Raw genomic sequence first — 15,041 nt, 5'->3', positions numbered from 1 at the left:
CAGCCAGTACCCAAGGGGAGGGAAGAGAGCTGTTTGGGAGGGATCAGGGGGTCTGATGTGTCAGGTGGGAGGCTGACCTCAACACTAAAGTTAAAATTAACCCTGCAAGCTCCCTACAAGCTACCTAATTAACCCATTCACTGCTAGCCATAATACACGTGTGCTGTGCAGCAGAATTTAGCGGCCTATTAATTACCAAAAAGCAACGCCAACCATAATTGCACAAGCTGTTTGTAAATAATTTCAGTGAGAAACCTAAAATTGTGAAAAATGTAAAGTTTTTTTTTTAATTTGATCGCATTTGGTGGTGAAATGGTGGCATGAAGTATACCAAAATGGGCCTAGATCAATACTTGGGGTTGTCTAATACACTAAAGCTAAAATTAACCCTACAAGCTTCCTACATGCGCCCTAATTAACCCCTTCACTGCTGGGCATAATACAAGTGTGGTGCGCAGCAGCATTTAGCGGCCTTCTATTTACCAAAAAGCAATGCTAAAGTCATATATATATGAATGTATATATGTATTGGGTACTTGTAAAGCGCGGCTAATCACCCATAAGGGTCTCAAGGCGCTGCTCATTTTATCAACCTCGGAAGGCTGAAAGGCTGAGTGTACTTCGCCGGGGATCAAACCTGCAACCCTTGTGTTGCTACAAAGCTCAGCCACAGTGCCTTAGCATGCTGACCTATCTGTCCGGCTGATACCTAATTAACCCCTTCACCGCTGGGCATAATACAAGTGTGGAGCACAGAGGCATTTAGCAGCCTTCTAATTACCAAAAAGTAATGCCAAAGCCATACATTTCTGCTATTTCTGAACAAAGGGGATCCCAGAGAAGCATTTACAACTATTTGTGCCATAATTGCACAAGCTGTTTGTAAATCCTTTCAGTGAGAAACCTAAAGTTTGTGAAAAAACAATTTATGCAAGAACTTACCTGATAAATTAATTTCTTTCATATTAGCAAGAGTCCATGAGCTAGTGACGTATGGGATATACATTCCTACCAGGAGGGGCAAAGTTTCCCAAACCTCAAAATGCCTATAAATACACCCCTCACCACACCCACAAATCAGTTTAATGAATAGCCAAGAAGTGGGGTGATAAGAAAAAAGTGTGAAAGCATAAAAAATAAGGAATTGGAATAATTGTGCTTTATACAAAAAAATCATAACCACCACAAAAAAGGGTGGGCCTCATGGACTCTTGCTAATATGAAAGAAATTAATTTATCAGGTAAATTCTTACATAAATTATGTTTTCTTTCATGTAATTAGCAAGAGTCCATGAGCTAGTGACGTATGGGATAATGAATACCCAAGATGTGGATCTTCCACGCAAGAGTCACTATAGAGGGAGGGATAAAATAAAGACAGCCAATTCCGCTGAAAAATAATCCACACCCAAAACAAAGTATTAATCTTATAATGAAAAAAACTGAAATTATAAGAAGAAGAATCAAACTGAAACAGCTGCCTGAAGTACTTTTCTACCAAAGACTGCTTCTGAAGAAGAAAACACATCAAAATGGTAGAATTTAGTAAAAGTATGCAAAGAAGACCAAGTTGCTGCTTTGCAAATCTGATCAACCGAAGCTTCATTCCTAAATGCCCAGGAAGTAGAGACTGACCTAGTCGAATGAGCTGTAATCCTTTGAGGCGGAGTTCTAACCGACTCAACATAAGCATGATGAATCAAAGACTTTAACCACGATGCCAAAGAAATGGCAGAAGCCTTCTGACCTTTCCTAGAACCAGAAAAAATAACAAACAGACTAGAAGTCTTTCGGAAATCTTTAGTAGCTTCAACATAATATTTCAAAGCTCTAACTACATCCAAAGAATGCAACGATCTTTCCTTAGAGTTCTTAGGATTAGGACACAATGAAGGAACTACAATTTCTCTACTAATGTTGTTATAGAATTCACAACCTTAGGTAAAATTTTAAATGAAGTTCGCAAAACCGCCTTATCCTGATGAAAAATCAGAAAAGGAGACTCACAAGAAAGAGCAGATAATTCAGAAACTCTTCTAGCAGAAGAGATGGCCAAAAGAAACAAAACTTTCCAAGAAAGTAATTTAATATCCAGCGAATGCATAGGTTCAAACGGAGGAGCTTGAAGAGCCCCCAGAACCAAATTCAAACTCCAAGGAGGAGAGATTGACTTAATATGTATTAGTAGTGAAATATCAGAAAGCGCCTAACTAGAGGCTATTGGGAGGTGGGTTAAGAGATTAAATATGCTTTTCTATCAAGTGTAGATATTCTTGGTAAAAGACAACACAAGGTTGTATAAAGATGAATATGTAAGCAATATAAGAGTTTGACAAATTTAATACATTAAAATAAAATTAAGCATATAATTAGAAACATTCAGTTAAAAACATGGATCCATGTACATATTATAAAATATTGTACAATATTAATCGATAAATAACAATTGTTTTAAAACGATAAATAACAATTGTTTTAAAACACAAACTTATTCTAAAAATCACAAACTTGTTTTAAAAATTACTTTAAATATTGGGTTGACAAGAAATTGTTGTTATTCAATTCCTTAAAATGTAGTTTGGGTGTATTGCACCAGTTTATTGAGTGTCTCTAATTCCTTAGTGGGAATATCCTCCTCCGTGAAAAAATGTGATAAAACAATGATGGTATAAAAAAATAAAAGTGATTCCTTTAAAGTGTTCCAGAAAAAATTCTGTGTTAAAAACAAAAATTCAAAAATTCTGTGTTTAAGAACAAAAATATATATTGGTGTTCTAAAATCGGAAATATGTAGATCGAAAATATATTGGATAAAGTATGATAAAAGTGTAGAAAATTTAACTCAAAAATTGAACTCAAAAAACGTGTAGTGATCCAAAAATGATGATAGTGAAAAATTAGTTAGTGGAAAAAAATTGTGTGAGTGTAGCTCCAAATCCTTAACCAATAGTTATTTGATGGTATAAAGTAAATGTGTTGATAATAATGATGATTTAAAATCCTCCTTTCCGGCGAATGCTTTGTTGTTGGAGTGTTTTCTAGGGTGTTCAGTCTATATTATAAGACTCTATCCTCATAAAACCTGCAAACAACAAAACAACATAGTGCAATAATGCTACAAATAGAAAAGAAAGTAATGAAATATTGCTCACCAAATTCTGTCAACGCGTTTCGGCCTCTCAGTTAGGCCTTTTTCAAGACATAGTCTTGAAAAAGGCCTAACTGAGAGGCCGAAACGCGTTGACAGAATTTGGTGAGCAATATTTCATTACTTTCTTTTCTATTTGTAGCATTATTGCACTATGTTGTTTTGTTGTTTGCAGGTTTTATGAGGATAGAGTCTTATAATATAGACTGAACACCCTAGAAAACACTCCAACAACAAAGCATTCGCCAGAAAGGAAAGGAGGATTTTAAATCATCATTATTATCAACACATTTACTTTATACCATCAAATAACTATTGGTTAAGGATTTGGAGCTACACTCACACAATTTTTTTCCACTAACTAATTTTTCACTATCATCATTTTTGGATCACTACACGTTTTTTGAGTTCAATTTTTGAGTTAAATTTTCTACACTTTTATCATACTTTATCCAATATATTTTCGATCTACATATTTCCGATTTTAGAACACCAATATATATTTTTGTTCTTAAACACAGAATTTTTGAATTTTTGTTTTTAACACAGAATTTTTTCTGGAACACTTTAAAGGAATCACTTTTATTTTTTTATACCATCATTGTTTTATCACATTTTTTCACGGAGGAGGATATTCCCACTAAGGAATTAGAGACACTCAATAAACTGGTGCAATACACCCAAACTACATTTTAAGGAATTGAATAACAACAATTTCTTGTCAACCCAATATTTAAAGTAATTTTTAAAACAAGTTTGTGATTTTTAGAATAAGTTTGTGTTTTAAAACAATTGTTATTTATCGTTTTAAAACAATTGTTATTTATCGATTAATATTGTACAATATTTTATAATATGTACATGGATCCATGTTTTTAACTGAATGTTTCTAATTATATGCTTAATTTTATTTTAATGTATTAAATTTGTCAAACTCTTATATTGCTTACATATTCATCTTTATACAACCTTGTGTTGTCTTTTACCAAGAATATCTACACTTGATAGAAAAGCATATTTAATCTCTTAACCCACCTCCCAAAAGCCTCTAGTTAGGCGCTTTCTGATATTTCACTACTAATACATATCAATCTCAGGGGCAGCTAGGTACCCCATTATCAAAAAGCAAGATTGGGATACTTTGAGCGCTGTAAGATATCGTTTAATTCAGAGATTGACTTAATGACAGGTTTTATACAAACCAAAGCCTGTACAAAACAATGAATATCAGGAAGATTAGCAATCTTTCCGTGAAAAAGAACAGAAAGAGCAGAGATTTGTCCTTTCAAGGAACTTGCAGACAAACCTTTATCCAAACCATCCTGAAGAAACTGTAAAATTCTAGGAATTCTAAAAGAATGCCAGGAAAAATGATGAGAAGAACACCAAGAAATGTAAGTCTTCCAGACTCGATAATATATCTTCCTAGATACAGATTTACGAGCCTGTAACATAGTATTAATTACGGAGTCAGAGAAACCTCTATGACTGAGAATCAAGCGTTCAATCTCCATACCTTCAAATTAAAGGATTTGAGATCCTGATGGAAAAAAGGACCTTGCGATAGAAGGTCTGGTCTTAACGGAAGAGTCCACGGTTGGCAAGTAGCCATCCGGACAAGATCCCCATACCAAAACCTGTGAGGCCATGCTGGAGCCACCAGCAGAACAGACGAACGCTCCTTTAGGATCTTGGAAATCACTTTTGGAAGAAGAACTAGAGGCGGAAAGATATAGGCAGGATGATACTTCCAAGGAAGTGACAATGCATCCACTGCTTCCGCCTGAGGATCCCTGGATCTGGACAGATACCTGGGAAGCTTCTTGTTTATATGAGAAGCCATCAGATCTATTTCTGGAAGTCCCCACATTTGAACAATCTGGAGAAATACCTCTGGGTGAAGAGACCACTCGCCCGGATGTAACGTCTGGCGACTGAGATAATCCGCTTCCCAATTGTCTATATCTGGGATATGAACCGCAGAAATTAGACAGGAGCTGGATTCCGCCCAAACAAGTATTCAAGATACTTCTTTCATAGCCAGAGGACTGTGAGTCCCTCCTTGATGATTGACATATGCCACGGTTGTGACATTGTCCGTCTGAAAACAAATGAATGACTCTCTATTTAGAAGAGGCCACGACTGAAGAGCTCTGAAAATCGCACGGAGTTCCAAAATGTTGATTGGTAATCTCGCCTCCTGAGATTTCCAAACCCCTTGTGCTGTCAGAGACCCCCATACAGCTCCCCAACCTGTCAGACTTGCATCTGTTGAGATCACAGTCCAGGTCGGAAGAACAAAAGAAGCCCCCTGAGCTAAACGATGGTGGTCTGTCCACCACGTCAGAGAGTGTCGTACAATCGGTTTTAAAGATATTAATTGCGATATCTTTGTATAATCCCTGCACCACTCGTTCAGCATACAGAGCTGAAGAGGTCGCATGTGAAAACGAGCAAAGGGGATCGCGTCCGATGCAGCAGTCATTAGACCTAGAATTTCCATGCATAAGGCTACCGAAGGGAATGATTGAGACTGAAGGTTTCGACAAGCTGAAACCAATTTCAGACGTCTTTTGTCCGTCAGTGACAGAGTCATGGACACTGAATCTATCTGGAAACCTAAAAAGGTTACCCTTGTCTGAGGAATCAACAAACTCTTTGGTAAATTGATCCTCCAACCATGTTCTCGAAGAAACGATACAAGTTGATTCGTATGAGATTCTGCTAAAAGTGAAGACTGAGCAAGTACCAAGATATCGTCCAAATAAGGAAATACCACAATACCCTGTTCTCTGATTACAGATAGAAGGGCACCGAGAACCTTTGTAAAAATCCTTGGAGCTGTTGCTAGACCAAACGGCAGAGCCACAAACTGGTAATGCTTGTCTAGGAAAGAGAATCTCAGAAACTGATAGTGATCTGGATGAATCGGAATATGCAGATATGCATCTTGTAAATCTATTGTGGACATATAATGCCCTTGCTGAACAAAAGGCAGAATAGTCCTTATAGTTACCATTTTGAATGTTGGTATCCTTACATAACGATTCAATATTTTTAAATCCAGAACTGGTCTGAAAGAATTCTCCTTCCTTGGTACAATGAAGAGATCTGAGTAAAACCCCAGCCCCTGTTCCGGAACTGGAACTGGCACAATTACTCCAGCCAACTCTAGATCTGAAACACATTTCAGAAATGCTTGAGCCTTCACTGGATTTATTGGGACACGGGAAAGAAAAAATCTTCTTGCAGGAGGCCTTATCTTGAAGCCTATTCTGTACCCTTGAGAAACAATGTTCTGAATCCAAAGATTGTGAATTGAATTGATCCAAATTTCTTTGAAAAAACGTAATCTGCCCCCTACCAGCTGGGCTGGAATGAGGGCCGCACCTTCATGTGGACTTGGGAGCTGGCTTTGGCTTTCTAAAGGGCTTGGATTTATTCCAGACTGGAGATGGTTTCCAAACTGATACTGTTCCTGTAGGGGAAGGATCAGGCTTTCGTTCCTTATTATGACGAAAGGAACGAAAACGATTAGCGGACCTAAATTTACCTTTAGATTTTTTATCCTGTGGTAAAAAAGTTCCTTTCCCCCCAGTAACAGTTGAAATAATAGAATCCAACTGTGAACCAAACAATTTATTACCCTGGAAAGAAAGGGAAAGCAAAGTTGACTTAGAAGACATATCAGCATTCCAAGTTTTAAGCCATAAAGCTCTTCTAGCTAAAATAGCTAAAGACATATACCTGACATCAACCCTAATGATATCAAAGATGGCATCACAAATAAAGTTATTAGCATGTTGAAGAAGATTAACAATGCTATGAGTATTATGATCTGTTACTTGTTGTGCTAAAGCTTCCACCCAGAAAGTTGAAGCTGCAGCAACATCCGCCAAAGATATAGCAGGTCTAAGAAGATTACCTGAACATAAGTAAGCTTTTCTTAGAAAGGATTCAATTTTCCTATCTAAAGGATCCTTAAAGGAAGTACTATCTGCCGTAGGCATAGTAGTACGTTTAGCAAGAGTAGAGATAGCCCCATCAACCTTAGGGATTTTGTCCCAAAACTCTAATCTGTCAGATGGCACAGGATATAATTGCTTAAACCGTTTAGAAGGAGTAAATGAATTACCCAAATTATTCCATTCCCTGGAAATTACTTCAGAAATAGCATCAGGGACGGGAAAAACCTCCGGAATAACTACAGGGGGTTTAAAAAACGTATTCAAACGTTTAGATTTAGTATCAAGAGGACCAGACTCCTCTATTTCTAATGCAATTAAGACTTCTTTAAGTAAATAATGAATAAATTCCATTTTAAATAAATAAGATTTATCAGTATTAATCTCTGAAACAGAACCCTCTGAACCAGAAAAATCAGTATCAGAAACAGAATCAGAATGATGATGTTCGTTTAAAAAGTCAAATTATCAAATTCCTTATATGATGTTCGTTTAAAAAGTCAAATTATCAAATTCCTTATATGACAGTTTCAGGAATGGGAAAAAATGCCAATGAATAAGCTTCTAGCAACCAGAAGCAAATAAACAATGAGACTTAAATGAGACTTAAATAATGTGGAGACAATAATGACGCCCATATTTTTTAGCGCCAAAAAAAAGACGCACACATTATTTGGCGCCTAAATGCTTTTGGCGCCAAAAATGACGCCACATCCGGTAACGCCGACACTTTTGGCGCAAAAATGTCAAAAAAATGACGCAACTTCCGGCGACTAGTATGACGCCGGAAATGACACAGAAAATGTTTGCACCAAAAAGTCCGTGCCAAGAATGACGCAATAAAATGAAGCATTTTCAGCCCCTGCGAGCCTAACAGCCCACAGGAAAAAAGTCAAATTTTAAGGTAAGAAAAAATTGGTTTATTCATATGCATTATCCCAAATATGAAACTGACTGTCTGAAATAAGGAACTTTGAACATCCTGAATCAAGGCAAATAAATGTTTAAACACATATATTTAGAACTTTATAAAAAAGTGCCCAACCATAGCTTAGAGTGTCACAAAATAAGACTTACTTACCCCAGGACACTCCTCTACATATAGTAGAAAGCCAAACCAGTACTGAAACGAGAATCAGTAGAGGTAATGGTATATATAAGAGTATATCGTCGATCTGAAAAGGGAGGTAAGAGATAAATCTCTACGACCGATAAAAGAGAACCTATGAAATAGACCCCGTAGAAGGAGATCATTGAATTCAAATAGGCAATACTCTCTTCACATCCCTCTGACATTCACTGCACACTGAGAGGAAAACCGGGCTCCAGCCTGCTGCGAAGCGCATATCAACGTAAAATCTAGCACAAACTTACTTCACCACCTCCATGGGAGGCAAAGTTTGTAAAACTGATTTGTGGGTGTGGTGAGGGGTGTATTTATAGGCATTTTGAGGTTTGGGAAACTTTGCCCCTCCTGGTAGGAATGTATATCCCATACATCACTAGCTCATGGACTCTTGCTAATTACATGAAAGAAACTGAACGGTTTTTTTTATTTGATCGCATTTGGCGGTGAAATGGTGGCATGAAATATACCAAAATGGGCCTAGATCAAAACTTTGGGTTGTCTACTACACTAAAGCTAAAATTAACCTATAAGCTACCTAATTAACCGCTTCACTGCTGCGCATAATACAAGTGTGGTGCGCAGCGGCATTTAGCGGCCTTCTAATTACCAAAAAGTAATGCCAAAGCCATAAATGGCCGCTATTTCTGAACAATGGGGATCCCAGGGAAGCATTTACAACCATTTGTGCCAGGAGGAAGCTACTGCTCTAGTGGAATGAGCAGTTATCCTCTCAGGAGGCTGTCTCCCTGCTATTTCATAAGCTAAGCGGATGCAACTCCTCAACCAGAAAGATAGGGAAGTCGTAGTAGCCTTCTGCCCCTTACGCTTCCCCGTATAGATGACAAAGAGGAAGATTGTCTGAATTCCTTAGTAGCCTGGATTGTGAAGCAAACATTCCTTCGCTGAAGAAAGATTAGGACACAAGGAAGGAACAACAATTTCTTGATTGATGTTACTATCCGACACCACCTTAGGGAGGAATCCTAATTTATTGCGTAACACCGCCTTATCAGCATGGAAGGGGGGTCACATTGTAAAGCAGAAATCTCATAAACTCTGCGCCAAGATAACAATTTAATGTCAACAATGGAGCCTGCTGCAAAACACTAAGAACAAGACTGAGGCTCCAAGGCAGAGCCCCAGATCTAAACACAGGTCTCCTAGTCAGAGCCTTAACAAAGGACTGCACATCCGGAAGCTCAGCCAATCTCTTGTGCAGTAACACCGACAGGGTCGATTATCTGTCCCTTCAGTGACCTAGCAGATAGACCCTTATCCAGTCCATTCTGGAAAAAATTTAAAATTCTGGCAACCTTAAACTTATGCCAGGAAAAGTCACGCTCTTCACACCAGTACAAGTAAGTGCTCCACACTTTATGGTAGATAAGACGAGTAACTGGCTTATGAGCTTGAACCAGAGTGTCAATAACACTCTCAGAAAACCATCTCTTAGCTAAGACTAAGCGTTCAATCTCCACGCAGTCAGCCTCAGAGAATCTAGATTTTGATGAACGAAGGGACCCTGTAACAGCAGATCTCTGCAACAAGGTAACCTCTACTGAGAAGATGAGGACATCCCCAACAAATCCGCAAACCACATCCTTTGCGGCCACGACGGAGCAATCAGAATCCCTGATGCTCGCTCCTGCTTGATGCGAGCCCCCACACGAGGGAGAATCGGTAATGGAGGAAAAAAAGATATACGAGTCTGAAACTCCATGGTACTGATAGGACATATATCAGTTCCGCCTAAGGATCCCTCAACCTCGACCCGTACCTGGGTAGCTCGGTATTGAGGCGGGATGCCATGAGATCTATCTCTGGTGTCCCCCACTCACCGCATATCTCTGCAAATACCTCGGTGGAGAGACCATTCCCCTGGGTGAAAGGATTGCCTGTTGAGGAAGTCCGCTTCCCAGTTGTCCACACCCGGAATGTGGATCGCTGACAGTGTACATCTGTGATTCTCTGGCCACTCTAGTATCTGTTATACTTCTCTCATCGCCAAGGGACTTCTCGTTCCCCCCCGATGGTTAATGTAGGCAACGAAGGTTATATTGTCTGGTTGGAATCTGATAAACTCGGACAAACTCAGAAGGGGCCAAGCTTTCAAGGCATTGAAGATTGCCCGGCCTTCCAATATATTGATCGGAAGGGAGGACTCCTCCTGAGTCCACAGCCCTTGTGCCTTTTTGGCACCCCTAATGGCTCCCCACCTGGAAAGGCTTGCGTCCGTAGTCACAATCTCCCAGGACGGTCTCAAGAAGCACGTGCCTTGGGACAGATGATCTGGACAGAACCACCAAGAGAGCGAGTCTCTCAACAGGTTGTCCAGCACAATCGGTTGAGACAGATCTGAATGGTCGCCGTTTCATTGTCTCAGCATGCACAGTAAGGGTCTGAGATGGAATCTGGCAAAGGGAAGGATGTCCATACAGGACACCATGAGTCCAATCACCTCCATACACTGGGCCACTGAGGGTCTCAAGGAGGCCTGAAGGGCAAGACATGCAGTAGTTAGCTTGCAATGTCTCTGATCTGTGAGAAATATTCTCATGGATATGGAGTCTATTATTGTCCCCAGGAAATTCACCATTGTACTTGAAGTGAGAGAACTCTTTTCCAAGTTTATCTTCCATCCATGTGATCGAAAAAGACTGAGAAGGGACTCCAAGTGTTCTTCCGCTAGACAAAAAGATGGTGTCTGTACCAAGATATCGTCAAGGTAAGGCGCTACTGCAATACCTCATGTTTTGGCAACGTCTAGAAGAGCCCCCAGAACCTTCTTAAATATCCTTGGAGCAGTTTCACACTATGTGGTGCCCTCTACTTATTCTCAGCCCTAGACCATTACACTATCAGTGTAATTAGGCCAATTGACTGGCATACAGCTTTGTCTGAACTGTGACGGTTTGTGCACACACGCTCTGTATTTTTGAGTGCAACGCGCCCCTTTCAGGTTTCCATTTGGGAACTTGTTTGACTCCATCCTTGGAGCAGTAGCTAGGCCAAACGGAAGAGCTGGTCCAGAAAGGCAAACCTCAGGAACTGAAAATGCTTCCTGTGTATCGGAACGTGAAGGTATGCATCCTTCAGGTCTATGGTGGTCATAAACTGTCCTTCCTGAACCAGAGGAAGGATTGACCGTATTGTCTCCATCTTGGAAGAGGGAACACTCAGAAACTTGTTTAGGCACTTTAATTCCAGAATTGGACGATAAGTTCTCTCCTTTTTTGGAACCATGAAAAAGGTTTGAACAAAACTTCAAACCTCTTTCTGCTGTAGGTACCGGGACAATTTTTTATATTACTGATAAGAGACAGTTGTACCACGACATAAAAATGGGAACATTAATAGACTGAACCTAGCTGGATAATATTCAAATGTTTCTCTTATTGAATCAAAATACCACTGAGAGGACTGTGAACAGTGACAGATTCCATCTGAATCTTTAGATACCTGTGCATATTTTTTTGCTTCTGATCCCAACACATATGTATAGAATATTCCATAACGTATATTATGACAAAAGTTTGATACAAATATATTTCAATTAAAATAGGTCCTGAAGAGAACGGTGGGTTAGAGAGTCCATGACTGTTAAATAAATAATAAAAAAAAGACAAATATCTTAAGCTTATACAACAAACACATACCCCCCCCCTTTCCCACCATAAATAAAAGTAATGCTAATTAACTGCACTATAATACAAAGAAGTTTAAAAGGACTAGGATTTCCTTTTCAGTGATTTATTATCTACAGCACAAACCAACCTGAGAATGAGTGGTACTGTGATCCACGTGAGATTCCCCACAGCCAACATAGGAACAGCCATTCTGCCAAGAGAAACAAAAAGAAATGAAGGAGCTTATCATTTCATACAGTAGTAATAGGAGGAGAAATAATGAAAGATTTTTTTACCTCTAGGCAAGCCCAAAGATTTGGCCCTCTGACTCTGCAATCTTGACAGCTGCCCTGTAAATTACATCAAGAAAATGACAACTATTAGAAACGCTATGATCAGTGCAATTTAAGCGGAACATTCACAGCTAGAATGACAACGCTGTGTGTCAGGCCTCAACATAACCGAGACTCATACATAACAAATTGCAGAGTTGCATATTTTACCTTCTCCACTTCCAGATAAAAATATTAATGTTTATTAAAGATTAATGTGGTTCTGAATTATAATATTTCATCATAGAAGACGAAGCAGAAATGTATTTACACGACAGGGATAATATACAGCAAACCACAGAATACAGATTCATGTTTATGTAATATAAAACGGTGTTGACAACGTTTTGGAAAATGTGTCAGTTTGATAAAATATTAAAGGAAAAGAAAGGTCAAAATTGAAATGTGCGTGGGTGAATTTCAAAATGAAATAAAAGCATTTTTGCAATATATTCTAGTAAAAGTTATTACTAGTTTTCAGTGGCATATTCACATATGCAAGAGCCCATGCATCAGTATTCCAACACCACGCCAGCCCAGAGAGTCAGTTGAGATTTGTATGACACAAATTAAAGGGACACGCAAGTCAAAATTAAACTCTCATTATTCAGACAGAGCAGCAATTTTAAACAACTTTCCAATTAACTTCTATTAACAAAATGTGCAGTCTTTTATATTTACACTTTTTAAGTCACCAGATCCTACTGAGCAAGCAAGAATTCACAGAATTTATATATATGCATTTGTGATTGGCTTATGGCTGTCAAATGGTACATGAGGAGTGGAAATAGACATAACTTTGAAATGTGTTAGCGCTGCGGAATCTGTTGGCACTCTACAAATAACCGATAATAATAATAATGTGATAGAAAAATATCTACTAATCATTTGAAGTTCAGACTAAGAGCTACTGCATTATCTTTTTTTGTTGTGTGTTTGTTGTTTATGCAAGTCTATTGTATTAACTGGTCCTTTAAGTCTTTACAGATGTAATACACACCACTACCACCTTTCTGAGCAGGCACTGTGTTTGAATACTGGTGCATGGCTCTCAGAGAATATGGGCTAGATTTATTAACGCTGAGGCGTACAGGGGCGCGTATACGTGCCCCTGTAGGCCTCAGCTCACCTGTGGCGGGGCGAAATTACCCGCAGGTATTTGCCATTGCACACGAGCGCAATTTTGCGCTCGCGTGCAATCCCACCCTCTGCCTGCGCACAGCCAATCACGCGCGGGCAGGTGCTGTCGACCGAGGAGATTGAATTTCGCCACCTTAGAGGTGGCGAAGAGCTTAGGGAAGCAGCGGTCTGGTGACCGCTGCTTGATAAATCACGGCGTATATGTGTGGATGTCGTTGAAAAACAGTAATAACTTTTTATTGAAGTTTTTTTGTTAATGGAAGTATATTACAAAAATGCTTTTATTTCAAATTGAAATGCACCCATGGTGATTTCAATTTTGACCCTTTAATTCCTTTAAGGGGAGTTCACTAAAAAGGGACAGGGAAGGGAGAATATGCACGTACAGAATTGCAGGGAAAGCCCCTTGGATAAGAATAGAAAAACCTGCCTTTTGAAAATGTAACTAGGGATCTCACAGTGCTGGAGGTCCATTACAGAATATCTCACTTGAGCGGAGAGGTTTTCAATATCAGGGCCTTTGTGTGGTAACAAGGGAATTGCAGGTGCAGTAAAATCAGTTAAAATTAAACTTTAGTGATTCAGAGCATGCAATTTTAAACAACTTTCTAATTTATTTCTAATGTCAAATTTCCTTCTTTTGGTATCCTCTGTTGAAGAGCATATCTAGGTAGGCTCGGGAGCAAGTCTGGGAACTGGATTGTAGTTGGTGGATGCACACATATGCTTATTGTCATTGGCTCACTGGATGTATTCTGCTAGATCTCAGTACAAGTGGCCCTCGGTTTACAACGGTTCAATTTGCACCGTTTCAGAATAACAACCTTTTTTTTCAATCATGTGACTGCTATTGAAAAGCATTGAGAAGCAGTGCATTGATTAAAAAAGCCAGTAGGTGGAGCTGTCTGCTTGTGTTGCAGCAAAGCCAAGCAAGCTAAAATTAATCTGTTTAACCAGACCTGAGCTATTAAGCAGAGTTCAAAGGAACAAAATCTTTGTGTCTATAAATCAGTCCAGATTGGAATGCATAGAAAGGAGTGTTTGCAGAAAAATGCAAGTGAAGTCTGTGTTGTGCGATAATCTTATTAGGTTTATAATGCTGTTTAGCAAATGTTTTTGTTCATTTAACTTAGTTTAATTATATATTCTGTGTTGTGTGATTATTTTATTAGGTTTATAATGCTGTTTAGTATTTAAAGTTTTCATTTCAAAACTTTAAAAAACATAATTTATGCTTACCTGATAAATTTATTTCTCTTGTAGTGTATCCAGTCCACGGATCATCCATTACTTATGGGATATTCTCCTTCCCAACAGGAAGTTGCAAGAGGATCACCCACAGCAGAGCTGCTATATAGCTCCTCCCCTCACTGCCATATCCAGTCATTCGACCGAAACAAGCCGAGAAAGGAGAAACCATAGGGTGCAGTGGTGACTGTAGTTTAATTAAAATTTAGACCTGCCTTAAAAGGACAGGGCGGCCGTGGACTGGATACACTACAAGAGAAATAAATTTATCAGGTAAGCATAAATTATGTTTTCTCTTGTTAAGTGTATCCAGTCCACGGATCATCCATTACTTATGGGATACCAATACCAAAGCTAAAGTACACGGATGATGGGAGGGACAAGGCAGGAACTTAAACGGAAGGAACCACTGCCTGTAGAACCTTTCTCCCAAAAACAGCCTCTGAAGAAGCA

At 39.0% G+C, this 15,041-nt stretch overlaps 1 protein-coding gene across 1 annotated transcript in view; it reads right to left on the bottom strand.

The window, feature by feature from the left end:
* USP33 (ubiquitin specific peptidase 33) overlaps positions 1-15,041 on the bottom strand; it is a 315,907-nt gene that overhangs the window by 252,109 nt on the left and 48,757 nt on the right. The window contains exons 3-4 of the mRNA XM_053693333.1: positions 12,165-12,218; positions 12,017-12,079 (exon numbers count right to left, since the gene is read on the bottom strand). Of these exons, the coding sequence (XP_053549308.1) occupies positions 12,017-12,079; positions 12,165-12,218 (117 nt within the window). The remainder of the gene's footprint in view (positions 1-12,016; positions 12,080-12,164; positions 12,219-15,041) is intronic.

The sequence above is a fragment of the Bombina bombina genome, chromosome 10 (genome assembly GCF_027579735.1).
Source record: "Bombina bombina isolate aBomBom1 chromosome 10, aBomBom1.pri, whole genome shotgun sequence".
Classification (NCBI taxonomy): Eukaryota; Metazoa; Chordata; class Amphibia; order Anura; family Bombinatoridae; genus Bombina; species Bombina bombina.
Note: the sequence above shows the minus strand (reverse complement) of the source record. Positions and strands in the feature narration are given on the sequence as shown.